The 27128-nt window shown below is 34.6% G+C and overlaps 1 protein-coding gene across 2 annotated transcripts in view; it reads right to left on the bottom strand.

Annotated features, from left to right (window-relative positions):
- Positions 1 to 27128, bottom strand: part of bs (serum response factor blistered) — a 217938-nt gene that overhangs the window by 15892 nt on the left and 174918 nt on the right. For both annotated transcript variants that reach the window (XM_081758972.1, XM_081758971.1), the window contains exon 3: positions 11116 to 11191. In XM_081758972.1, coding sequence (XP_081615098.1) covers positions 11116 to 11191 — 76 coding nt within the window. The remainder of the gene's footprint in view (positions 1 to 11115; positions 11192 to 27128) is intronic.

The following is a 27128-nucleotide window of genomic DNA, read 5'->3' on the forward strand; positions in this document are numbered from 1 at the left end:
AAAATAATGCAATGTAAAAAGGAATGTACTAAGAACAAGAGCTATGTAACACCAAAAACTACAATGCGCATGAGTTCAGTATTAATACAACTGAGCATACAAAATATCTTCATGAAACAAACTCCAACACTAAATTTCAGTGTTTCTCTTACAATGTATATTAAAAAATTAAAGGAATATTGATATTATAGGGACCTGGGGTTGTTTGTTATACGCCAATATTTTTATACATTATATGAATATGTAGAAATTCATGTAAGTTATATATATAATTGCTGGTTGATCTTCTAATTTTTCATATTCTTTGCTAGGAGGTCTTATATATATATATATATATATATATATATATATATATATATATATATATGTTGCACTATAGTATACGTTTGAATATAACACTGTATTATTTAGTACTATTAAGTAACCTTCAGTAACTGGAGAAATATTTCTCCGTGTAAGGGAACATATATGCAGTCATTATTAAAAGTCTGAGCAGACTATTGATTTTTCAAAATTTTCCAAATAGAAGACACTGTGTCCATTAAAAAAAACTGTTTATTGGACTCATTTTTGAAAATAAACTATGTTGTTCACATAAGAATACGAAAATTCATGGTCTTGTTGACACCTAGTCAAATTTATTGAAGAAAGCTGCTTGGCAATAAACAGACAACTAATGAACTGTCACGTTTTGTTTGATGATGGATCGTTTCAACGATACCTAGTAGTGTGTGTATAAATCCTTGTCAGGGTTGTATCTTTACTTCAACGAACAGTTGTGTATCCGCTATTCGATCGTGCCATAACAACTAGGGATGACCAGAACCGGTTCCTGGTGGAATTGGTTTTCGGCTCTGAACGGATCCGGTTCTGGAACAGGTTTTTCGGATCCAGGTCTGGAACCGGTTCTGAAAACCGGATCCCCAAGAACCGGTTCCGCCGGAACCGGAAGTTTGTGGCCATCCCTAGTAATAACGTTATGGGCAAAATCGGAAGCAAATCTGTGACATGAGATATGCTTTCATTTGCTTGAACCGGTTGAACAGTGTGAAAAAACTGCAAATACTATAGCATGCGGAGGAGAAACTGTTAATTAAGAGTCGAAGCACGTGTTCAAGTGGTTATTTTGAGAGATGTCATTCTATGCGGAAACTCGCTCAGTGATCGGGCGGAGAAGTGCGTTGGACTCTTGACAGATAGTCATAAAGTGATGTAAAAATTACACGGAAACGCACTGATCGTCCAAAAATAACAACTTCTCTTGAGCACAAGTTCACTGGAAAAACAAGAAAACGAAACAGATGTTAAGTGCTCAGGAAGAACCAACAGAATTATGGAAGAGACATTTCCATGGGTATCAAATAGGACGGTGGCTCAGCGCCTTCAGATCTATGGTCTTGAGGGTAGGATTGAGGTAAAGAAATCATTCTTTCAAGCAGACAACATTACAAAAAAGATAATTTTGGGCAAAAATAAAATAAAATAAAGACTGGGACGATAGACAATGGAAAAGGGCACTCTGGACCGACGAACCTAAATTCCAACTTTTCGCCTTCCAATACTAGAAGTTTGAGTTGTTGTCCCGAAGAGCGCTTTTATCCCAACCGTGTAATACCTACAGCAGGTCACGGAGAAGCCAACGTCACTGTTTGGGGATACTTTACATACTACCAAGTTGATAATTTAGTTCAAATTAATGGAATAATGGACAAACATGTATTTCACAACGTTCAAGTGGAGCATGAAAATCCACCAGGAATGTGGATTGGGGGCAGAAACTTTGTACTACAACAGGATTATCATCCCAAACATTCTTCCAAGCTATACAGTACTTATCTGCAATGCAAAGCAGACGCTTACATACCCGACAGATGAAACAGTTGCCACAGTACCTGGATTTGTTACCCATCGAGCTCCCGTAAGATGAAGTTGACAGAATAGTCCGTAAATAGATGCCAAAAGATATTGAAGGTCTTTGGAAGGTTTTTCAGAATCTACTAGAGTTGCATAGCTTCATGAAAGTTGAATAAATTAAACAAATGCCTGGCGTTTGTAAAGCTCTTATCAAGGCTAAGGGTCGGCATTTCATTGAACGCAAACATACTTAATAAATTTGTTTCCGTGGAAACAGGACCATGTGTTTTAATTTCTTAATATGAGCAGTCATATTTATTTTACAGAATAAGTCCAACAAACAGTTTTGTATGAATACTTTTTTTGTGGTAAATTCTGAAAAATCAGTAGTGTTGTCACTTTTACCAATGATTGTGTACATATATGTGCACGTTGTAAGGGCCTGGTTCGAATCTTAAGTTAATCTTCAAAATGATTCAACGCGTTTAACACTTTCTTAACTGGTTTTTAATATTTGACCATGAGAAGTGTACATAATTACCTTTTCTGCATATACAGTACAATAAAATATCTAGACCTTCATACACACACTTATTTACTCGTCAAGATGTCTACGTACGTGTACATTTACATTTATATCGTTGCTATAGTAACAACAACTCTTATTTTATTTGGTCTAGGAATTAATTCGTGCGGTTTTTAATAAAAATTGAAGCTTTATTTCAAAAACAAAGTAAATGAATACGTTAACAAAAATATTGTCCATCGCTAGCCACTACTTTCTCCCATCTTTCAGGCAATTTACGGATTCCGTGTCGAAAAAATTCCTCATCTTTTGACGCAATCTAATCAAAGATCCATTTTTCGATATTTTCTGAAGAAGTGAATCGCTGTCCAATCAAATCGTTATTCATGCAATCGATCAAGTAGTAGTCAGACGGAGCAGTGTCTGGTGAATATCGCGGGTGGAGTAACAGTTTCCATCCGACATTTTCCAAATAGGTTTTGACCGGTTTTGCGACATGTGGTCGAGCGTTATCATCTTGATAAATAAGTTTATTATGCCTGTTATTCCATTCTGGTCGTTTTCAGGCCAGAGCTTGCTTCAAACGCATTAATTGTTGTCGATAGCGGTGTCCATTAATAGTTTCACCAAGTTTCAGAAGTTCATAGTACACCACACGTTTCAAATCCCACCATATATACAGCATAACCTTTGCACAATGAATATCTCGTTTCGGTTGTGAAGGACCTGGTTCACCTTGCTTCACCCAGGCCTTTTTTCGTTTAGGATTCTCGTAATGAATCCACTTCTCATCACCAGTTACAATTCGATGCAAAAATCCCTTCCTTTTCTGTCTTTGAAGCAGCAATTCGCAAACGGTTTTTCTTCTTTCAACGTCTTTCTTTTCAATTCATGTGAAACCCAATAAGACATCTTTTGAATCATTCCTATGGCTTTGAGACGTTTGGAAACTGTTGTTTGCTCAACTCCAAATGCTTCTGCAAGTTCGTCCTGCGTTTGACACGAATCTTGATCAAGCAATGCTCTCAATTCTTCATCTTCAAATTCTTTTGGCTGTCCAAATTGCTTTTGGTCTTCCAAGCTGAAATCACCACCTTTAAACCGTGCAAACCACTTCTGACACGTTCGCTCAGCTAGAGCATGGTCACCAAACACTTCCACTAAAATATGATGACTTGCGGTAGCACTTTTCTTCATGTTAAAGCAATGAAGAATAACTCCCCGCAAAAACACTTTATCAGGCACAAAATGCGCCATTTTCAGTTGAAGAAAAAATGTTGTTGTTTCCGCTTCAAGCAACTGACATATACTAAACAAGATGCTCAATGACAGTAGTTTTCAACGCATGTTTGGATCAACGAAACTATGGGACAATAAGCTAGTTACGCCATCTTTTGTAAAACCGCACGAATTAATTCCTAGACCAAATAGTTACCGATTACACAAATAATATCTCGAAATCTCTATATGTCTTTCTTTTTCTTTATACATTATACTGCTCACATAATTCGCCTCTGATCCTTTTCTGTAAATAGGCACAGATTGCTAATGTTACATACAACGTTATCGTTGTAACGTGTGAACACGTAAAAAGATGAAATTTTGAATGTATATTATTTATAGAATGGAAACTGGAATTATTCTAGGATGCACTATGTTTTGTATATGTTATGAATATACAACTATATTATTAATGTACTATTAATTAATCTCCAGTCACTGGAGAACTATTGCCCCGTTGAAGGACATATATACCGGGTGTATCAAAAGTCTGGGGCCATAGGCCAAGTCTGTTATGAGTAAAGATACGAGAAAATGGAGAAGGAAGTTGTTGCAAGTAGGCGGTTTTCAGGGTAGTGGCACTAGCGGTTTGGGCTTCACACTAGTAATGCAGCTATGCTAAATGAAAAAGTAACGTTTCCAATTCAGCCGGCTGTTCGAACGTAGCATACCTAAAATGACACAGTGCTCGCCTACATTGTTAGATGAGAACACAAATCTTTTCGAATCCAATTTTCAACAACGTTGTATTATTACTATGATTAGAGCCCACTGAATAGAATTAGATAAAATAGAATAGAATTTATTAGTATGAGTACAAAACAGTTAATTATCTTTATAAACGATTCAGGGAGAGACCGAGCTTCTGCCGTTTGTAGTTCACCCTTTCAGAAATTATTTACATGTCATAGGATAGCGGGTAAATACTTAATATATGTAGGTAACACAAAATTACATGAGGTTATAAATACTTCCTAAGTTCATGATAAAAATAATAATAATGACAAACTAACATGGTATTGTCTCAATTTGCAAATACCTTTTCAACTTTCTTTTTTAATTTGCTTAAATTTTGTAGTTCTCTGATACTTAGGAGTACGGCGTTCCAGGCCTTAATACATTCGTACCTGATACTTTTGATACCATAATTTAATCGTGGTCTTGGTTTTCTAATTCTTTGTTTCTCTTTGCACGTGTACTGACTGCTTTACTTCAACAAATTGTGTTAAAAATATAATTGTATTTTTCTTAAGGATTCTGTACATTAGGCAATTTATCCTATAAAAATAAAGTTTATCTAATTTTAATATGTTCAGGATAAATTGCCTAATGTACAGAATCCTTAAGAAAAATGCAATTATATTTTTAACACAATTTGTTGAAGTAAATATGTAGGTTTCCTTCTTTTGGCTGCGTCATGTAAATTTCACCCTCATCGGAGTCGTAGATTGGAGACCTTTCCTTTCCTGCTGCAAGAATGAAATCTTACTCACCAAATACGTTTCTATTTATAGATTAAAGTCCAGTCACACGGAATCCGTTAATTGCAATTTCTGCCGTCGGTTGTTATGTTTCCGAAATTTCTCTTCCAAAATATTGAAGAATTGGGAACACTTTCACTTATAAAACCTATCGCCCTTGCAAATGATGTGCCCGTTGGTCTACGTACAGAGAGGATGTGCTTATGTCATTTAAGAAACAACTTAAGCCATTTTCTTCCCGCCATATCAGGATGTTCCAGATTGTTTCTCCTAGCTAATTGGAAGGCAATTCTTCTTAAATCTGCTCTAGTTAACTAGAAAAAACTACCTTCCATTGTTAAACAGTATCGCATCAGTTCCTTCTCAAGTGCTTCATTAAATATTGCAGAACGGCCCGTTTTAAGTTGAGTCGCTGTCATTGGATCACCATACTTTTCTTTACATAACCTTCTAAGAGTAGTTTTCGGGACATTGTACATCTTACACGCTTTCTTCCATTCGATTTCCTTAGATTTCACAGCAGTTATAGCTTGAGTCATATTCTCTTTCGACCAATTTTGACTACAGTGTGTGGTTTTCTTTCCTTTTCCCTCCTTAAGGCTGCTCCTTTTCGGCGCTGCAACTATGAAAAACTCCCATCTGAACTCGAGCAATTGCATTTCATTTTTATAAGACTATAGCCTCTAAAATTAGAAACTGTAGGGTCTAATAATGACATGTATGCCATTAAAAGAGGGTATCAATTTAGGACTCCAAAGAGGATGCCGGATTAGGGTTTCAGCACATGACGGAAACGAACGTAATAGTTTCACAATTAAAGCTTACAATGCAATACTAAACACGTATTTACTTACTTTGTAGTTCCTTAACCCGGGAACGGTCGAATGTTGATTTGTGACGCGAGCGGTCGACAGGTGAGCGCGGCGCTCACTTACAATATAATCGTTTCTATGGCTGTTTATGACTTTACATGGAATTTATTTTGAACACATTTCTGTATGTTGACATTTTGTGATTTATTATTATTATTTTATGAAATCAATTTCTGTTATCCCATGAACAATACAATTAGTTAATTATTATCACATAATATTACATTTTTATTATCATTACTCGTATCACATAAGGATTACATTTTTTTTTAAAAAAAATATTTATATAATTATAGCGAGTTTTCAGTATATGCTCTTCATATGTTCATACTATACATATTTTGAGTTGGAAAATGTTTAATGAAATTAAAGATATTAAATATCTTAGTGTAAACACTCTACTTATGTCTCTTGGTTCTACAGTAGGTATTTCAATAAGACACGGTTCTTTTCCATGTCTCATCACTGTCTTGATGTCACCCATTACTAGTGGCGTATTTTACGATTTTATTTCGGGGAGGGCTTTGCCTGAAAATGTGAAAATTCTGCAAGATATTTCATATACTTTCCTATAGTAAGTAAGATTTCGGGGGGGCTTAAGCCCGCAAGCCCCCCCTAAATACGCCACTGCCCATTACACTTCCAGCAGATGCTGGCAGTGTGTTTCCTACAGATTGGCACTTCAGAGGAAGCATATCGTACAGTTTGTTTCTTTATTTAGCAAGCCATAGCTGAATCTGCTCCTAGTTATTGTCCATGATCTCAGAAAAAATCACTCACGCTGTCGGTCGACAGGTAAGCGTGGCGCTCACAAATTACGCATTGTCACTTTTATAAGGCCAGTGCTACTCCAATGGAAGAGAATGAAAAGGTTACACTTCATTCTCATATACAAGACATATCAAGAGACAGCTAGACGGCGCCTCAAGTCTGTGACCCCACTAGGGCGGATTTGAAACGAAAACATATGCCAGAGTGAGCGCTGCGCTCACGTGTCGACCGTTGCCGGGTTAAATATATAGCTACTATAATGAACATATATAGCTACTATAATGAACATTTTATCTACTCATACTCCTTTATCGTTAAACTTCAAATTTCTGCAACACTACCAAAACTTGCAAGTCACTCAAATCACAATGACTACTAATTCTGACCCCTACAGTGTGTAGAATTACATTCAAATGTCAGCTCCTACTCTTAATCGTAGTAAGCAATGCGGTCAGCAGTAAACTTGGCTGTTTACGCTTCACAGAGACGCTAGAGACAGGGGTGCTAGATTAGGGATAGGGGGGCCGGTATTGGTAACTTTCCTCTAACTTTTGTGTTTATATTATCATATCCTGCGCTTGATTTGTTAGGTAAAGCCTTAATTATGCTACATATTTCAGTTTCACTTACAGGCTTGAAAAATAGACTTGTTTGAACATTTTCAAATATATAGTGAGAATAGTCCCCTGGTAATGATTTTATACTGGCCGCCAAGTTTGTCCCAAATTCTGTGAAAAAACTGTTGAACTCATTTGCTCTTTTGTCGGGTAATTAATAAGGGTTCCTATTTCATTAACGATATTTATTTCCGCATGTTTTCCCTTTGTCTGAATATTTATTACCGATTTAATTACCTCCCACTTTTTCTTAATATTATTCCTGCTTCTATCATATTATTCATATAATAGGTGTTTTTTAGCATTCTCGATAACTTTCTTTAAAGTATTGCGACATTGCTTGTACTTTTCAAGAAGCCCTAAATTCAGAGGCCACTGAAGCCGCCTCTGACTTCGCAACATTGTTTTTTTTTTTATTATTTTTTATTTAAAATAGGACGTGTTACCTGTGTGGAGTCCAAACGGCTAGTGCGATTGGAAAAATTTCATAATTTCAGATTGAAAACCGCCTACTTCCAGTAACTTCTCTTTATTTCCACTTTTTCATATCTTTACTTATAACAGGATTGACCTATATATATCCTTCCTGTCATTTTTCTCATATCATTATTTTTCTTCCATTACAATTATGCATACACCTTTTCTCTACCTATTTTTTTTCTAATTTTCTGTGGTATTATTCCATTTTTTTGTCCCGTGTACATAGTTGTAAGATCACATTACATGCCTGTAATTAATCCGTTAAAAATAACGATTACACTAATCAGTTATAATCAACAAAATTGGCCTGGAGTTAATTTTTAATTGACAATCGTTAAAAAATACTGTAAAGATTAAAAAATAAACCGTCATTTTTTTCTTGAAAATTGTGAAATCCATGTTCAGCAAGAACATTTTCGTTAATTTCAAAATCTTCATGGGCGGTTTCATTACAGAAGTTGATTACTGGAAACCAGTTTATCCAAAGTGTCCCAAACTTGCTTTGAGGTCTACGTCATGGATATTGTAATGATCAAGTCACCATTTATAAGATATATATATATTATAATACGCAATTTTCATTGATATTTTTTGTCAATTTTATGACATTTATATTGTTTTTATATCAATCAATTTTATTTGAAAACAATCATAACAATCTTAATTTTCCTATCCCTAATTTTATTCATTAAATTTTATCTTAACTTTCATTAACTCAAGACAATTCTTAACTCATAATCGTCAAAATTTCAAACTCTAATTTTAATTTTAATTCATTAATTTTGAAGTTAATTTTAAGAGTTATTTTTCTCTGACATTAATTTTAATTCATTCAATTACTTTTTCTTTGCCTTAACATTTAATTTTAATCTATTAATTTTTTCATTATTTTTCCCAATTATGCCATATTATCACGTCAGCCTGAAACTATACTGATTTTGTTTCTTTGTATGCTTTTCTTGCTTGTATAGCACCACGAATTTTACGCCAAGGTTTTATCTTCCTTCTACAATGAGATGATGTAAACTCCACAATACCAAAACTTCAATCCGTATTACATACGCACTTTACTGTTTACTTTATTGATTTAAGGCTTATAATTAATCCTTTAAAAAAAATACGATTAAATCAATCAGTTAAAAATTTTGTTAATTTTTAATATAATCAAATAAATTCTGCAGTAGTTAATTATTAATTGATAAAAATTAAAAATGTAACTATTTAAAACTTAATAGTTACTTTTTTCATGAAAACCATACTAAATTACCACGTTCCAGTGCAGAAAAAGGGACGACATCCAGAAACAAGAACTTTGTCATACATTTCAGTATTGACCGGGTGTATTTCGTTAGCATGGGAGTACCACGTTCCAGTGCAGAAAAAGGGACGACATCCAGAAAAATTTATTTACTTTTTTTTTATTCAAAAAAATTCTAAAAGAAAGGCATTAAAAGCTTTAGTGAACAATAGAAATAATACAAAGCAATAACTGTCCTTAACACGGAAGAGAATTCTTCCCAAAACTATTAACAGCCACTGCACAGAAAATCTAACAGTCTTTGAGTGACGACGGAAATATAACTAAGTGTCCTCATTACAAGATTGATGGAAAGCGGTGACCGAGTTTAGAAATATCAAAAATAATATTTTGGCCAAAGTGGAATAGGATACAGGGCTATGACGTAGTTGGGTCAAAGTTACGGTTTGTAATGTGAAAGAGAATTGAGATGCTTTATAACGACAGTACGATTCAGACCCATACGTGAGCTGGATCTCTCCGCACAGTCTATCGCGCTTCATAACCCGCGAAGACCCATCCGTGGTCTGTAGGGCAAGTAAATAATCAGCTCCGAGACTTATATCACCTAGCTGAATTAACTTTCGGCCAAAGTGTACTTGTGTTGAAGTCACTTTGAGTAATCGCGAATTTTACTCGTCGTTACATTTTGTTATATAGTGTAGGAATGGTTGTAATTATGTAAGTACAATAAGTCATATATTACAAGTATGCATAACTGATTAATTAAGATATTGCAAGATAGAGTTAACTAGGTCTCATTATGACGTTGGCCAGGTGTATTCTGGAGTAGAAAGGGAGCTTAATATCGCTTTCTCTCGAAATTCGTCTTCAAGGCGAATGACTCTTTGTATACACTTATAATTACATTGTGTAATGTATATGTTATATATTAATGCTGTCAATCTAGGTTAAAATGCTTTATATTTTGGACAGCTCGATCCTAGAACCCAGGATCTTTGATACTCTGTACTACCGTTGTTATGTACCTAGGACCTTTGAAATCATCTCTGAAAAGAACTATAATTCATTACAATAAAAGGTATCGAAAGTTCCAAGTTGATTTGCTTTCATTTAATGGCTAATTGGTAACTAAATACCTAGGATATATCTTAAGTATATTCTAAATATAAATAATAAATAAATAAATAAATAAATAAATAAATAAATAAATAAATAAATAAATATATATATATATATATATGTGTGTGTGTGTGTGTGTGTGTGTGTGTGTGTGTGTGTGTGTGTGTGTGTGTGTGTGTGTGTGTGTGTGTGTGTGTGTGTGTGTGTGTGTGTGTGTGTGTGTGTGTGTGTGTGTGTGTGTGTGTGTGTGTGTGTGTGTGTGTGTGTGTGTGTGTGTGTGTGTGTGTGTGTGTGTGTGTGTGTGTGTGTGTGTGTGTGTGTGTGTGTGTGTGTGTGTGTGTGTGTGTGTGTGTGTAAAAAAAATAAAGGACTGAAATCATACCTAGACATTTTTAGAGATACCAAAGTATATAGAAAAATGGATGTGCTACAGTTAACTTTTTTTTTTTTTTTTTTTTTTTTTTACGGTAGATGTATTGTGCTCCTCGTAGAAAAGAAACACAAAAATATTTTAAAATATGTAATTTTCATTAATATTTTCTCAATTTTATGACATTTTAATTTTATTGTTACTAAATTATGTTTGAAAACTGACTTTTTGCAATAATTGATTTTTTTTTCATGCCTTTAACTTTATCCATTAAAATTTACATCAACTTTCTTAACTCAAGGCAATTCTCTCTGCATAGTAGTGAAAATTACAATTTTTAATCTTAATTTAAACAATTATTTTTTCTTTACCTTAATTTTTAATTTCAATAAGTTAACTTTTTCATTATTTTTTCCAACTTTGATTGCATTATAGTGGACAGTACAATAGATCTATACGTTTATCAAGTAAATAGGCTCCTACCTGTTTGTTCTGGAGAAACCGAGCCATTTCTACTGGAATCACTAAAACCAGGATCTGACTTTGGCGAACCCTGTTCCTGAAAGCAAGAAAAATAAAATATTGTAACGTAATACTTACACATGCTCTTACTTATACATTTTTTTTTACACATGCTCTTTGTACAGTGTTTCCTAAAATTAAACTGTTTTTAAGTGTTGTTTAAACAGGTAACTAGAAGTGGTATTACATTAACTTACTGTAGAAACAGAGGAACTCAACGGTTAATTCTAAGAATAAAGATTATTTAATTGTATATTACTCATAAATCAATGGAGTTGATCCATAATCACGCTTTGTAGATGTATCAATGTGTCAAACTTATGAAGAACAATCATCCATTGCGGTTTTCACGATAACACTTCAAATTTGCAATATTTCTGTAAACTTACGCTTAAATTTACTATTTTTGGAAACAGGTTATATAAGCACATAACTGATCAGCAAACGTTTGTAACCACGTTTCTCGGTATCAACGACATACAAGAACTTTTGAATGGGAAGGTTATATACAAGGGTAAGTCATAAGTCTTGCCAACATTTCCACACCCCAAACAGCAGGCGCGTGTACACGCAGTGATCAATCGAAGTACACGGCCAAACTGATCCAAAAGGTAGTGTGGCAAGAGGCCTATTTAACACGGAGGCCATCACTTAGTCAGTTTTTAGTAGCAGTGACGGTGAGTGCTCAACAACATTTGATACGTAAACTTTTGCTTTATGAGTTCCAATTCGGGCAAAACGCTCCGGCAGCAACCCAAATCATTTGTCACGCTAAAGGGGAAGGTGTAATAAACCACAGCACAGTAACTTGTTGGTTCCAGAAATGTCGTGTAGGTTATATGTATGTCGAGCACAAGCGAAGGTCCGGCCACCACAGGATAACAAATTCTGAGATTATATGACGTGCCACTGAAGAAAATCTATCCACCAGTACATGACGATTGTCAAATCAACTCGGCATGCCCCAGTCCACTGTAGTGCGTCAGTCATGAATTTAGGAAAGCCATCTGGAGCTGTCGCATTATGCCCATCCAGCTCAGGCTTAGAGCAGAGTGGATGTGTGACGACAGCTGTTGTAAAATCTGCCTGATGTCTGCTTCCTGAAGCGGAGTGTCACATGAGACGAAAAGTGGGTGTTTTTTCGGAATAAGAATGTGCAAAAGCAGTGACTGATCAAGGGCCAATTTCCAGAGCCGATCGTTAAACAGGGCCACTTCGATCATACAGTCATGTACTATGTGTGGTAGAACTACGAGTGGATAATTCACTTAAAATCGTTCTTAACGGCTGTACCATCAATGTGACCTTTATTCCGAATGGTAAGAGAATATATATGCAAAAATATCCTCCATTGGTAAACGAAAAAAGCGCCCTGTTGGAACAGGAGAACGCAAAACGAGACTTGGCTCGAAAAACGCAACCAAGAATTCAGGAACTTCATCGCATCAAACTGATTCCACATCCGACACATAGTCCTTATCTTGTTCCTTCGGATTACTAACTTTTCCGGTTTATATTACATTCCCTGAAATCACAATATTCCACCAACCAGGAGGAGATGGAAACAGCAGTGACTCAATTTAAGACGTGGTATCGAGGAACTGGCAGAAAAGTGGCTGCAGATAGCCCACTGGTTATAATTTGCACATTAATCTGCTTTCATTGTACTGTAATAAATACGAGTATGTTGTGTACCAGAATTTTGCAAGACTTATGACTCAACCTTGTGCTATACAGGCCTCTTTTGCTAATGGTTGAGGTTCTGTCGTTCTCTTGTAAGTCTTTGATAATGTAAATTTCTATCTCTCACAGTTTTGAAAGAACTTCAAAATACAGTACATGATTATTATTAGTTTAAAGTCCGAAGTTTATATTCTGAGGCTAAAGGGGAGAGAGACTGATGGTGATGATATCGAACAAAATGGTAAAATGAAGAAAGTGAGAGGAATCGGAAAAACTACAAGAAACCCTTTGCACACGATGTTAGTTCACCACGAAGCTCACTCTATATTGAATACTACGAGATAGTATTAGATTCAGATGTTTGTTAAGTTATTATTTCTTCCTTATAACTGTAATAAACTCCAAAGTTTCAAGTAGCTATCTGGCTATACAGCTAGACGTGTCACCAATTTAACATATTTCTACCAACAGAATTTTACGTAAAATTGGGTGTTTTTTCATGAAACCCTAGGGGGCTCATTTTGATAAATCGACAATATTGCTCACAAGTCACCACTCTCACTAAATATTTGAAGTCTGAAGCAAGAAAAAGAAAATATGAGCAAAAATATTTTTTCTTTCTCCCTGTCAATAGTAATTCTGAAAGAAAAGCCTTACAAGTTGCTTGGGGACACCAATACTTTTTAAATCATCTATAACAGAAAATTAAGAAAAGTAAACTGTTTTTACCATGAAGATGTATGTGATGTCATTTTCTAAGAGCTTACTTGGAAAAATGTTCTGTAGAAATAAGAACACGAAACAATGCTTAAATATCAGATAGGATTAGTTCTCTCAACAACAGTATTATGGGGAGCTGAAGAGATCTGAAGCCTCAGATTTTGCCGCTTGGCTATAACAAAGAATTACTGTATAAACAGGTCACACTAAGCCCTTCACTAAATTTATGAGGTCGGCCTCTTTCGGCCCACGCTAAGGCGCCATCACACCTTTCGTATTTTATTTTTAAATTCTAGCTTTTAGATGTCATATCCGGTAAATCGGCCTCCATATAGAGCTTATCCAAGACGATGATACATAATACAGACAGGAGTTATTTTCCACTTCATCTTCTGAAAGATGTCAGAACTGTTGACAGTATCAAGCTGCATTTTGTCTTAATAAAAATTATATTTAAATCTGGAGTGATATAACGGAACAAATTCTATTGCTAGTATAGTGAGCTAAAATCTTACCCCATTGTTAAGAGCCTGCCTTACTAAAAATAATACAAAATTTACCATTTTTCTTTTGCTTGGTTATTCATCAGTGAAAGGAGATAATGCAATGCAAGTTATTACAATCATAGATAATGGTATTCTACAACAGAAAATATGAACCTGAAGAATGTTCAGAGTTGCAATCCCTAGAAATTACAGTGTTGCCAGAAAAACAATTTCTCTAAAATCTAAGTTAAGACAGCGAGTAGAGGAATGAACTCAACTGCATTTGATTACATATCATGTTGTTTTGGTTTCTTGTGAGCTACTTTTTAATTAACATTATTATTTAGTTTTAATAACTGTATGTTAAAACTATTTTGTTTACTACAAACTAAATACAACTATTATTCAAAAAGTAGTTCACAGGAAACCAAAAAGATATGAAACGTAACCAAATGCAGTTGAGTTTGTTCCTCTACTCGCTGCCTTAACTTAGATTTTAGGGAAATTATTTTTCGGGCAACACTGTAATTTCTATGAATGGCAACACTGAACATTCTTCAGGTCCATATTTTCCGTTGTAGAATAGCATTATCTATGATTGTGGTGACTTGCATTTCATTATCTTCTTTCACTGATGAATAAACAAGCAAGAGAAAAATGGTAAATTTTGTATTATTTTTAGTAACACAGGCTCTTAACACACACACACACACATATTACCCAATTACCCAACAAAAAGTATATTTTCTGCTTTTCCCCACATTTTATAAATCATTGTATTTAAAGATTATTATTATTATTATTATTATTATTTACTTTCTAGGCATATTTTAACTGCATTGTGGAAGGCAAAAAGCTCTTCCCTTTAGTTACAAAAAGAGAAATTCTCAAACTTGTCAATAGAACGCCTACTCGTCTGCAACCAGCTAAATTTCTCTGAAGTTTGGGTTGTATAAGCAGTGGGCGCTTCTAATTTTATAATGTATCTATAAGACACACAAGCAACAGAAAAGTCGTGTCATCGGGTTTACGTATCTATATAAAATTCCAGAGTTCTAATTAATACAGAAGTGCGAGATTTCAGTCTAGCAAATAGGCAACTACGCTATTAAAACCATTTAAATAAAAAAGTTTTCCTTTAAAAAAGATACTAAATCGTGCTAAAAAGTAAAAAAAGAAAATTTAAAAAATGTTTATGCATTATTAAAAAGAAAATATGGGAAGCGCTCTTATATAAATCAATTTATTATATATTAGCTGAAATACCCGTTGTTCGCACGGGAAGGATAATATTTATGGAATAAATCCTATTTCAAGGTAAAGAAATGAGTGAAATAAACAAATTAGAAAGAGCAACACCTTCGGCGTTACTTGTCAATATCAGTGAAATATATAAATAAAGAAATGTCCGATCTTTGCACGTGGAAAATAAGGTTTGTGCAATATATATTTAAAGGTAAAGAAATGGGCCAACTACGTAAATAAATAAATACGGAAGGCATTGTCCCTGTCAATATTAGTTAAATATATAAATAACAAAGAGCAATGCCTAAATGAAATAAATAAATAACGAAGAATAAGGCGTTGCCCATATCAATACAAGTGTAATAAACAATTATCGAAGAGCAACCCACTGTCAGTTCAGGACCGGCTGCCATGTCCTTCTTGACTAAATCTGAGCTCAAATGTCATCGGGTCTGTTACTAACAAGCTTAGTCATCCCGAAAACTATGGACTCAATGCTAATATCGGTCATTCTGGATATGTTTTCACGCTTCCCAACCCCTAGTGACGAAGGGGGCTGAGGGTGCACTTGAATGGCTCTATTAACCTCTGTGAGTAGGAAAACTATGAATTTTACAGTAATATCCGGCGTTTCGTATGTTTATTATCTCCCATTTTGCATACATTTGATCCCTGTAATTTGTCCCAGTGCCGAAATTTAAAAAAGGGCCTTCGTAGACAATTAGATCTAGTACGGATCTATTTGTACAAAATTTGGGGGATCTAGGTCACTCCTTTCCATGCGAAAGCTGACGATACACACACAACTTTATTATTATTATTATTATTATTATTATTATTATTATTATTATTATTATTATTATTATTATTATTATTTAAAAATTATGAGAGGACTCCCCATGCTTTTTATACTTTTGGTACTTGTTTTATATTTTTAAAGAAAGCGTGTTTTTATTTTATTTTACATTTTATTTCATATTACAAGATTTCATATTCAATCAATTCATGAAAACTATATTACTTTTCACAAGCTCGAGCATAATTTAAGAAGATTCCTCTTCATGTTATACTGTACATGGCAAGTACAGGACATTTATGGCTTCATAGCGGAATAAGATAGCCTATATAATTAGTAGAGATCAATATCAATAACTTCATAAAAATATATAAGTAATAATAGAGTATTGTAATGTCATCCTACTTACATCCGCATCCTATCGCTGTGCAAAATGTCGTCATTCTATGACGACGACGACGGGAAATGAGTTAAATTAAGGTTGCACGGTTTGAGACGAACAAAATTCAACCAGCACATGTATGGGCAATTGTCAATTAAAAGACTTATGATGTGGGTCGTGTAATACTTATAAAAATATTACATAAGACGCTATTTTCCAATAACTTCTACGTACTGTTAAAATGTGTTTATGTCATTATAAACCGTCCAATTGAAAACTTCTAAGAAAACACTTAGAACTGTTTATAACTAGATTTTGAATTCTGTAATATTTGATTTCTAAGTTTCAGATTACCTTTACTTACATTAGTGTACAATATAAAGAAAGTACTGGAGATGCAGTGTGGAGCTTTAAGACATAAGAAATGAATTTTTTTTCAGTTTAACGTCGCGCTATATGCCCTTTAGGCTAAGGGAGACCATTAAAGCAAGTGAATGATAATGAAAAAAATGGTGGAATGAGAAAGTTGGAGGAAACGGGAGTACCCCGAGAAAACCCATGAGCAACATGTTGTCCATCACAAGTTTACTTGGCTGGGGATCGAATCAGGGACCCCACGCACCAGAGGCAAGCCACTGTGCCTCTTTAAATGAAACATAAACAAGTTCAATTTCACATGATTATGCCATAAGGCTACATATGATAAATGCACATGAATAAAGATGGAAGAATCGGCGGATTGAACAAGTGGACGAAGTTGGACTGCCTCAAGAAAAACCACATCAACACAGTATTCGGCGCACAAGACCTGGATTCGCTTCCCAGTGAAAGCTTATGTGCTTCGGATCCCACGTTAAGCTGAAGGTCCACGTCTTATACAGCCTCGATGTTGAACGGGTCACTAGTGTTAACTTACATACAACGCAATGAACCTAAGATCTTTCGCACCAAAGGTGAGAACTCATTGAGGTTAAGGACAAGCTTTTCCTTCCTCGTTACTGAGTTAGTATTTGTTATCAATTGTATAATTGCAGATAAACAGAGCCGTTAAAAAAATTAATCTTGTGTACTAAAATTACATTCATATACTCGCGTTTGTGAGGGTAATAACCTCCAAGGTTACGTTCTGAACCAGAACTTATATAAATCAACATCTGACAAAAAAGAAAAGTATATTTTGTTTGAACAGATAAGAACTGAAAGATTCATGATTAACTTTACAAAAAAGGAAACCAGAACTGTTACGTTCCTCTTTTGTTGGCCCATTTCATGCGAGTACCTTAAAGGAGACACTACACGGGCTACTGAAAGACTATCCTCTGGGCATAAACTCAAATTCATCTCACGGATATCTTCTTCTACGTCTTTAAATTTAGTTCCACAGATTAGCATTTCATTTCTCATTCACACTACATAACCATTTCCGTTGGTACATTGCTGATCTGCAAGCAGAATACGTCTTATGGCCTTTGCACGTCGCGTTACATTACAAGAAGCAGCGTTCCAAAAAGGTTATGCAAGGTTATCAGCTGATCCTAGTAAAACGCATGGTCGGGAGGTGGGTAGACACAATGAATGACTGTTGTTGCCTATATATAGGGGTCAGGTAGGTAAGTCCCAGTTGGCCGCAGGCGACGAGATCTGCTCGCGCCATAAAAGGAGCTAGTATCTGACTGGAGTCCACTTCCCCTTAAAAGGCAGCCAGAAGTCCGCTGCTTGCCTGGACGACGGAGAATGAGTCACAGACAGAAGAAAACAAGTAAGCAATCCACGAATTGCTCTCAACTACACTAGCCTGCAAATTATCCCGTCGTTTGAAAAATCGTTCAGGAGGACTTTCTTTTTTTCTCTCCGGAACTTTTACGGTCATCACGCATGGATATTAATGTAAACGAGAGTGTCTAATGTAAAAGACAAAGCACGCATGCCTAAAATTGGCTCCTTTTTGGAGCCGAAAGAAACTGTTAACATTATAGTATAATAGATTACATACTGATTATACAATCCGCACATACAAGAGTACAGACCACATATTTGTCACAAATGACACTCCAATTCCCAGGTAATTAATAAATTGGAGGTTCCACCGTAGAATTTGTAAGCCTGCCTTTTTTTGGTAATACCCACAATTCTCCAAGTAATACAGCAAGACCTCTTTAAATGTCCAAAACAATTATTAGGCTGTCGGCAAAATAACCAGAATACAAATACGTACTGTTTCACCTTCGGAAATATTGGGTTTGAGCCCTACTAGCTATTAATGCCATATTTTTACAGCTTCATCAAGTGCTACACTGTATATTTACTTCTTTGCTAACAGTATTTTTGATGTATCTGGAAGGTAGATTTTACACCGAATGGGATTTTTTTTTAAGGTCCTCTAAAGTTATATATTGAAGCTACAACTCCAGTATTCGCCTGGTGAAGCTAAAGAAATCCTTGGAAAAATCTGTCATGATAACCGACTACAGGCCTCCTTCATCGCAAGTGGTGGCTCTTGAGGGAAGTCGCGTTGGTCAAAAAAAATACAAGGTAAGGGAAGAAAGCTTAATGTACTAATTCTTGTAAACAGCTTTCTGAAGTTGTATGAAGCTTTCTTCCCTTACCTCGAAGCAATAAAGGTTTAATTTTGCCCAATGTGACTTCCCTCAAAAACCAACACTCTCTGGATACCTACCTCCTGGGAAATAATAGCGTTAATCGTTCTTTTATGTTGATCTTTCATAGAATATAGTATTTTTTTTTCTTTTTAAGTGATGAGATGTATAGCTAATGAGTACCTATTCATGCGACATAACCACAGGTGAAACAATGCGTTTTAATGTTGAACTTCTGTAGGGTATGTTCATGGTAACTCACGTTACGTAATGGCGTATATTTGAAGAATACTAACCAAAAATAAACTTAAAAGCTTCGCTTTTTTTTTTTTTAAAAAAAAAAAAAGGATAGCTGTCATATTTATACAGATAATTACCAAATATCGTCATTTTATATAATACAGCAAACCTAGGAGAAAAGAAAATACTATAGTAACTCACGTTACAAATTTTTCCCTACATTCAGAACCTGTGATTTTTCAGTAATTTTCTTTTGTCCTGGCATAGCTATGTGCATGAAATTACTATGTAAGATAGGGACATACACAATTTAATTATGACAAAAATATTAAATTTTTATTTACATTTTATGACAACCTATTTTAGTGGAATATGCACAGAGTCGGGTAACTCACGTTAGATTTGTCAACGATCTTTTAATATTAAGTATAAGCAACATACATTTATAATAACTTGAAATAAGCACAGTTTAACTAAGTTGAACATTGAACTTTACTTTAAGAAAAAGTTTAATCAGTTATATGAAATTTTACTTGGGATACCGACAAAAAAAAAATAAGACCTATGTAATAATAAATAAAGCTTGTATAATATAATCAACTTTAAAACTTAGTAGATGAAAGGTAACCTACGGAAAAAAATAAGAAAATAGTAATTCGCTGAAAATAATAATAATAACTACATACAACTATATTTTTATCAAAAGAACAACTTGACTAAAAATTATAACTAGGCCTATATTTCTTTCATGAATTTTTGTCCCTGTTTCCGTGAACATGCCCTGTATAGGATTAATTATTCCTTGGCCTTCATGTGGTGGACCTACTCAGATGATGGCATCTACTACATTTCTTCTAAAAATAAAATACTGAGCATTGTGAATTTAAAATCAGTGAAATTAACATAATTTAATTCGTATCCTAAATTATGTCGGAAAACGATTCGTGAGAAGACAACACGGGTTTTCATTCGGAAGAAAGAAAAATGGAAATGCTTTTATTTACTTGACGAATTTCTCGCTGTTGCTGATATTAACTAAACTATTTCTTTAAAAAAAAAAAAAAATCGAAAGCATGTGAGAAGTATTACCTGTGAATTTTCATTTAATAATAATGTGAAAGTGTAATTACACAAAATAACTACTGTTGCAGAAGTTACAATTTTTTCTAGTAAAAATGTATATTGTATTCAAGAAACTTCTGGCTCTCTCGAAACTTCATAAGGTAATTCTAACTTTTCAGAATTGCTTCTACAATAATGGCATTTACTGCCAAAGAACGCTACCTGGAAAATAAGGCGCATATAAATATACTATTAAATTAATTTATTAGAAGCTCTTACTTTATCACGTAGACTTTGTTAGCACGAGTAATAAAAGAATCGAATAAATTTAAGAAAATACTCCACGACAGAAATATTACTTCTTTTTATTCATCCAGTTTCGGTTTGCGTTATTACGCATCATAACAGGTTAGACTCCCGATAAGGCACACAATTTTCAGAGTTGAATCAGCATTTTGAGTCAACTGTAGAACTAGGTTAGTTAAGAGGTAGCAAACACCAGTCTACAAGGCCAGAAATAACAGTATTAAAAAACATTCTGCTGACATCCTAAGCTGTTTGGTTAGCCATACCCCTTCATTGGTTGTATCATTATGGAAATATTTGTTATCTTATCATTCTGTTAATTACCTTCACTCAAACTCTAAACATCGAGTTACATACAACTTGGTCTAATTGATTTAATAAGAGAAATACAAATATTTATTTTGCAAAGTAAATACTAAGTAACAAAAAGCTTTTAATTAAAGATAATAAATCATACTTTTAATTAGCATCTGATGGGAAGAAAGAAAAAAAAAGGTGAGATCACAATTGTTATAACAGGATGGTCACATCTTGAAACAGTTTAAGGTCTTGAAATCGTTTGTTAGTAATTAAACCTTCAGCATTTTTAATATTTCCTCTAGAAGGGATGAAAAAAGATGGAAGGAAAAGCAATGGGAGTTATAATTGTTAATAAAATGGCCCATTTCATCATGGAAAAACGAGTGAGCCATTTGAAATGAATTTTCGAACTCAGCAGCATTCTTGCAGTGTGAAGAACGGAGGCAAGGGCTGAAACGAGATACAACACTGTAGGCCGATCAAATACGATGATCTGGGAGTGAAGTCCCCAGCTAGATAGTCGAAGGTTAGTATATCATATTTATACAGTGGCGGATCCAGGATATGATCAAGAAAGGGACTAAACCATAGTTTACAGCTTTATCCAGTGTAAAGCAGGATTGAAGTCCATTCTATCCAATGTATACATGAGCGTCACAGGGGGACTATAGCCCCCCTTGGATCCCTGCCTATATATATATATATATATATATATATATATATATATATATATATATATATATATATATATATATATATATATATATATATATATATATGGCCGGATTTAGGGGATGCACCCCCTTCGTTGCAAATATACAATATCTAAAACGAGAAGCTAGCTAGCAGTGAAAATAGCAAAACTTTCTGTTATTTTCTAGCGTTATTTTTCCGTTCGGGACTTAAGAGAAAGCAGAGCTCTGCAAAAGCAATAGTTTAAATCGATTTTGTGAAGGTTGAAGGAAAAGGATTCACCAAGCAAAACAATATAACATTTATAAAGTAGGGAAGAAAACAGAAGCCGGAGGAGGAAGAACATTTTTTCCTGCAATCACTTGCGACTCTCTTTAAAATATCCCTTCCTCCCCCGTTCTTATGTATCAGCGTTGTTAGAGGTAAAGAATGTTGTCGCATGTCATTTTGAAGAGTTTCAGTGTGATTTGTTATTTTGGTAGTAATTAGTGCACTCTCTTAGAAAATCCTGGATCCGACCCTATATTATATATATCAATTATTCATACAGGCCTATAACTCCCTCTAATCTTAAAGAGTAATCCAGTTACTTGTGTATGCTAGTAGTTATCAAAAGAAATATTACACATGAACCTCATCGCCTGAAAAAGTTGACTTCAAATGATATACTTCTATTGCCTACAATCTCATCCACAAAAGCAATTTCCTATCTATGCTGTTATGCTGTTTTCTGTTATCCGCTGCTATCTTTAGTGGCTATTTATTTAATTATAATCAGAAACATGGACGAAGATCGGAAGTTAATAAAAATTTCTTTTCATGAAAACTTGGGGCTTTGATACATTACAATCAGAGGTGTCGTTTGGGGCTTCAGGAAGGAAATGTCGGAGATGATATACACTTCTGCTGCTTGCAAGTAATCTGTATAGCTGGATTGGTTTCATAAATGTATTTAATCTGACGAAAGGTGATTATCGAAGTACGAATAAGGTTATATTTTCGCGTAGAAGCTTGTTACAAATCTGAATAATTTGGTACACTCCTCGCATGTTATATAAAAACATTTACTGTTTGGAGATATTTAATACAAATCATTCCAAGTTTTGTTTGTTTCGACAAAACTGAGTGATTCGAGTTCTTGAGTTTTCAATAAAGCGACCTGCACGCTCCACAGTGATTACATTTCATAAAGAAAGAAAGAATATGCTACCTCTGGTTACTACTGTCATTAAAATTCGAATAATGGATTTCTCGAATATTCATTATTCCAGTATTTGAATAAAATCCGTACTTTAAACATTTGTTCGGATAACGAATAATTATTCGTATAATTTTAACAGCATTAGATCTTACTGGTGAGGTTTACACGTGATAAAAACAGAGAGGTCGGTGAACAGTAGGAAATATTTTCTTAGAGAAGTCAAATACTAACAAAAGATGTTCCTTTGAAGCTAACGGACTGGATTCTCGGTTTTGTTAAATCTATCATATGTGGACAAAAGAAGATAACTTATCTATTGTAACTACGCCATATACGCATGTACAGTCAATTCTACTTATTGAAATTAATTGTACTGAAACTAATTTTATGCTCATAATAAACCGAAGCACCGCTCTTCGCTACTCCGGCTTCGTTACATCCTTTCTCATTTATCTGATAATAGGGCAGTAGGGGTATCTTATCTACGTTAGTCTCAAGTCTCGCTTATACCTGATGCATTACTTACAAGAAATTGTTGAATATGTATATATAATCATTTACGCCTGTTTTAGGACTCTAGAATGGAACTTGCAAGCGAAAATATTTCAGTAAAATGTTGAATTCTTGAATAGCCAGTCTTCCGTCACATTTATACACAACAGAAAACTGACTTACTGAGATTGTAAAATTGGGAAGCGTAAATATGCTCCACATTCGCTGACATTTCGTAGTCACTATCAAAACCTACAGCCGAAAATAATTGTAAAGTAAACATTATGCGATTACTGGGTCATTTGCCACGAATTGAGGAGCTTCTATGGGCTTCGATTCTCAGATTGCCCCTTCCTCTTAGGCCGTGTCCAAAAGCGCATAGTGCACACTTCGAGGATGCACACTCGAAGTCTACAAATGGAGTGCACACTAAATAGTGTACACTTCGTCAAATTAGCTTTTGATCCACACTTGTTTACAGCGCCTCATCGTGGTGGAAAGTTGAACATTGATAACAAAAGAAGGGAGAATTTCGAGTACTAGAAAAAATTACCATGCTTTTTTTTTTTTTTTTTTTTTTTTTTTTAGATGAATGACTTTCCAGTTACATTAGAGATAAATATATCACAGATTGACAATATGGGGTAACCATAAAATGACTTGAGAGTTTCTTTCATGTATGCCAAGAGCTTCAGTTTTGCAGTATCTGCAAATATTTATCAGCATAAAAACCACTAAACTATTGGCGATGTTCTATTTTATTAATCATGCTTGCGCGAGGGAATATTTATTAATCCTCCGGAAGAAAAGCAGCACTGGTGGTTAGGGCGCTGATGACACTGTTGCGAAGTAGCTTAGGAATTTTATTGCAGGTGAAAGTAGGAATTTGCAAAAGCGTTAGGACACCGAAGGTACCGAGGAGAGCGTTATTTACAATAATGTGGCTCAAAACTACTTTGGCAGAGAGTTTATATTGAGTATAATTCCTTTGTGTACGGTAGATACAAAACAATGACACTATAATTGTCACCGTTCTACTGTATTGCTCAGTTACAGGCATACTGATTAGACTATCTCTACCATATTGTGCTAATGTTGAAGTTCCTTATATGCTACTCTTTCTTTGTGAATATTTAGATTTTACCCGTATATCTTCAAAATAGTGCCTCCATGTTCTTAATCTACACCAAAAGTTAACTCTTACAAGGATGACAAGGAAAGAAGTGGTGGAGTTGAAGAACATGAGGACCAAAATTAACAGGAAAAAGCTATTGTGTCACTACGAAATACCAATTTATAAGGATCAAGTGTACTCAAGGTGGATAACCCTAATTAAAATAATATGTTAAAAAATATAAGATTACTATCTTATAAGCCCGCTTAAATGAGTTCTGTATATTGTATACACTTCAACATCTGAGTGCACTTCACTATGCTTTCGGCGCCCTACATCTTTCTTGAAATATACCCGCTGTCTCTCCTACATGCTTCCCACTACGAAAATGGTTACTCAGTAACGAAACAAATCCCCTCGTCCAAATATAATCATAAAAAGCTACTACCAATCTAATAAGAATTTTATGAAAATTAAGAGACGGTTTTATGAAAAAATACAGTATGCAATGTAGTGGCTCTCATTGTTCAACTATACGGAAGGAATTATTTGTTCATAATCAATTCATAATGGGATTATATAAATTAAAAGGAAGGCAAGTCTTTATTTTGGCGATTTCATTCAATGAATCGTTCAATTAACCCATTCGTAACCAAGACTGAAAAGAACATCTCCTGCGAGCATCTAACCTGCCTTCACTCGCTGACGCTTGCTCGGCAATAATATGTGAATTAAATATTAAACTTTGGTATAGAAATGAATCTAGTTACTAACTACATATATGAGCTAACAGGCGAGTTCTCAAAAACGGAACCGAAAGATCAAATCGCTGAATCGAAGAATCAAGAAAAAAGAAAGAAAAAAAGAAAAGAAAAAATGGCCAAAGTAAAGACTTACCAAGAGGAATTTGTGAAATCTTTGATAAATGTGGAGAAAGAAACTTTTGATCTGCATTTCCCTCTTTGGCAGCTGTCCAAAATGGCTAATGTGTGGTAATTGATATATTACAGTCTCTTAAGTGCAAGGAAATATGGTAGATTTGGAAGGAATTTGTTTAAAATCAAAACTAGGCCTATCTACCTACGAATTAATATTTGCAGCTGCAACTGTAGCTGTCGGTATAGAGAAATGAATAATCTATGTATTCATTATTCTATGATAGAACTTAACATTTTAATTCATACGCCATTAAAATTTTTCATTTACGTGCAAATAGCTCCATTACCGATAGTATAATTATTTCAATTAAGCTACATAAATCACGTAATATTTAAACACAAATGCCTTTATAGCATTATCAAAGAAACTATTTGGTTGCTTTCCCTATACAATTTTAAATTCCATTGCATACTCAAAGAACACAACATAAATACGTTTGTTATTTGCGTAACATTTTTATATCCCACTTGTAAAATCACTAACTTGTATATTTATCAAGTAAACTATTATTAGATCAGCCCACAAATTTATTCACCTCAACAAAAATATTAAACATATGTCCTTTAAAATTTTATTAAGTCACTTTGACATTATTGTTGTTCCTACGACGAAGAACTCCCATCTTAAGTACGCAAGTGTGCTAACGTAGTGTACATCCTCGCACACTACGTACTATGCACTCGCAGACTTGTGAACTTGGACCTTTTGACGCACACTAGGTGACGTCATTTCCGGAAATAAGCGTACTTCGAATGCACACTTGTATCTTTTGGACACGGCCTTAATTTGGCCGTTTTGGTCATTTGCAGTATTTCTCCTCTCCCTGCGTTACCTTTCGCCATACTTTCTAACCACGTTCTACATAATACAATTCCTTTCCAAGCAAAGTTGTAACTAGTTTCTTTTCATCGTTTTATTATTCTCCCAATATTGTTCTTTTCTATCCTACTAATTCTAACAGCTAAAGCCTTATTCTTGTAATTGATGATTTCTTTCTCCAAACTTGCTTTCCGAATGGAACCACGTAAGTCGAGAAAGGAGATTTCGTTATAAGCGAAGGCCTATTTGAAGAAGTTTACAAAATTTATCATTTTAGGCAAAGATTTACTATTCCCATTACCATCTTTGGAGGGACCACAGGAAACCAACTAGCTATGGTTTGACCAGTTGTTAGCATTCACTTCTTTGTGAATCTATTATATGATAATACCTGGAACGATCTCTTAATGGTTGTATGTATAATCATTGTTCGCTCCGAGTACTTTTAGATTTCACACTACGTTACAAAGAGCCTTGGACATTAAAATAATCAACTTTAGTTGTTTCTGGAATGGTAAAGTATGTTAAGTTCGTAGTGAAAAAGAAAAATGAAATGAAATCTTTATGTAAGTTTTACGTTACGATTATGCTGGCTAGGCTAAAGGAGACGGTGATGAAAAATGTATGAAAGGGTGGAATGAAGAAGGTGGGAGGAAACGGTAGAACCCCGAGAAAACCCACACACACGTTTTATACCCACGGTATATCACAAAGCTTACTTGGTGCGAGCTGGGATCGAACCAAAACCCCATGCAACAGAGGTGAACGCTCTACCATTGAGCCACTGCGGCTCCCGTAGTCAAAAAGAATTAAAAACAAACAATTAGTTTTACATTTCACGTTCATGTCCTCTGGAGTAAAGAAGATGAATGGTAATAGTTGTGAATGAATGATTCGAGA

This window comes from Thermobia domestica, chromosome 5, assembly GCF_964235325.1.
Source record: "Thermobia domestica chromosome 5, izTheDome1.hap1.1, whole genome shotgun sequence".
NCBI classification, from domain to species: Eukaryota; Metazoa; Arthropoda; class Insecta; order Zygentoma; family Lepismatidae; genus Thermobia; species Thermobia domestica.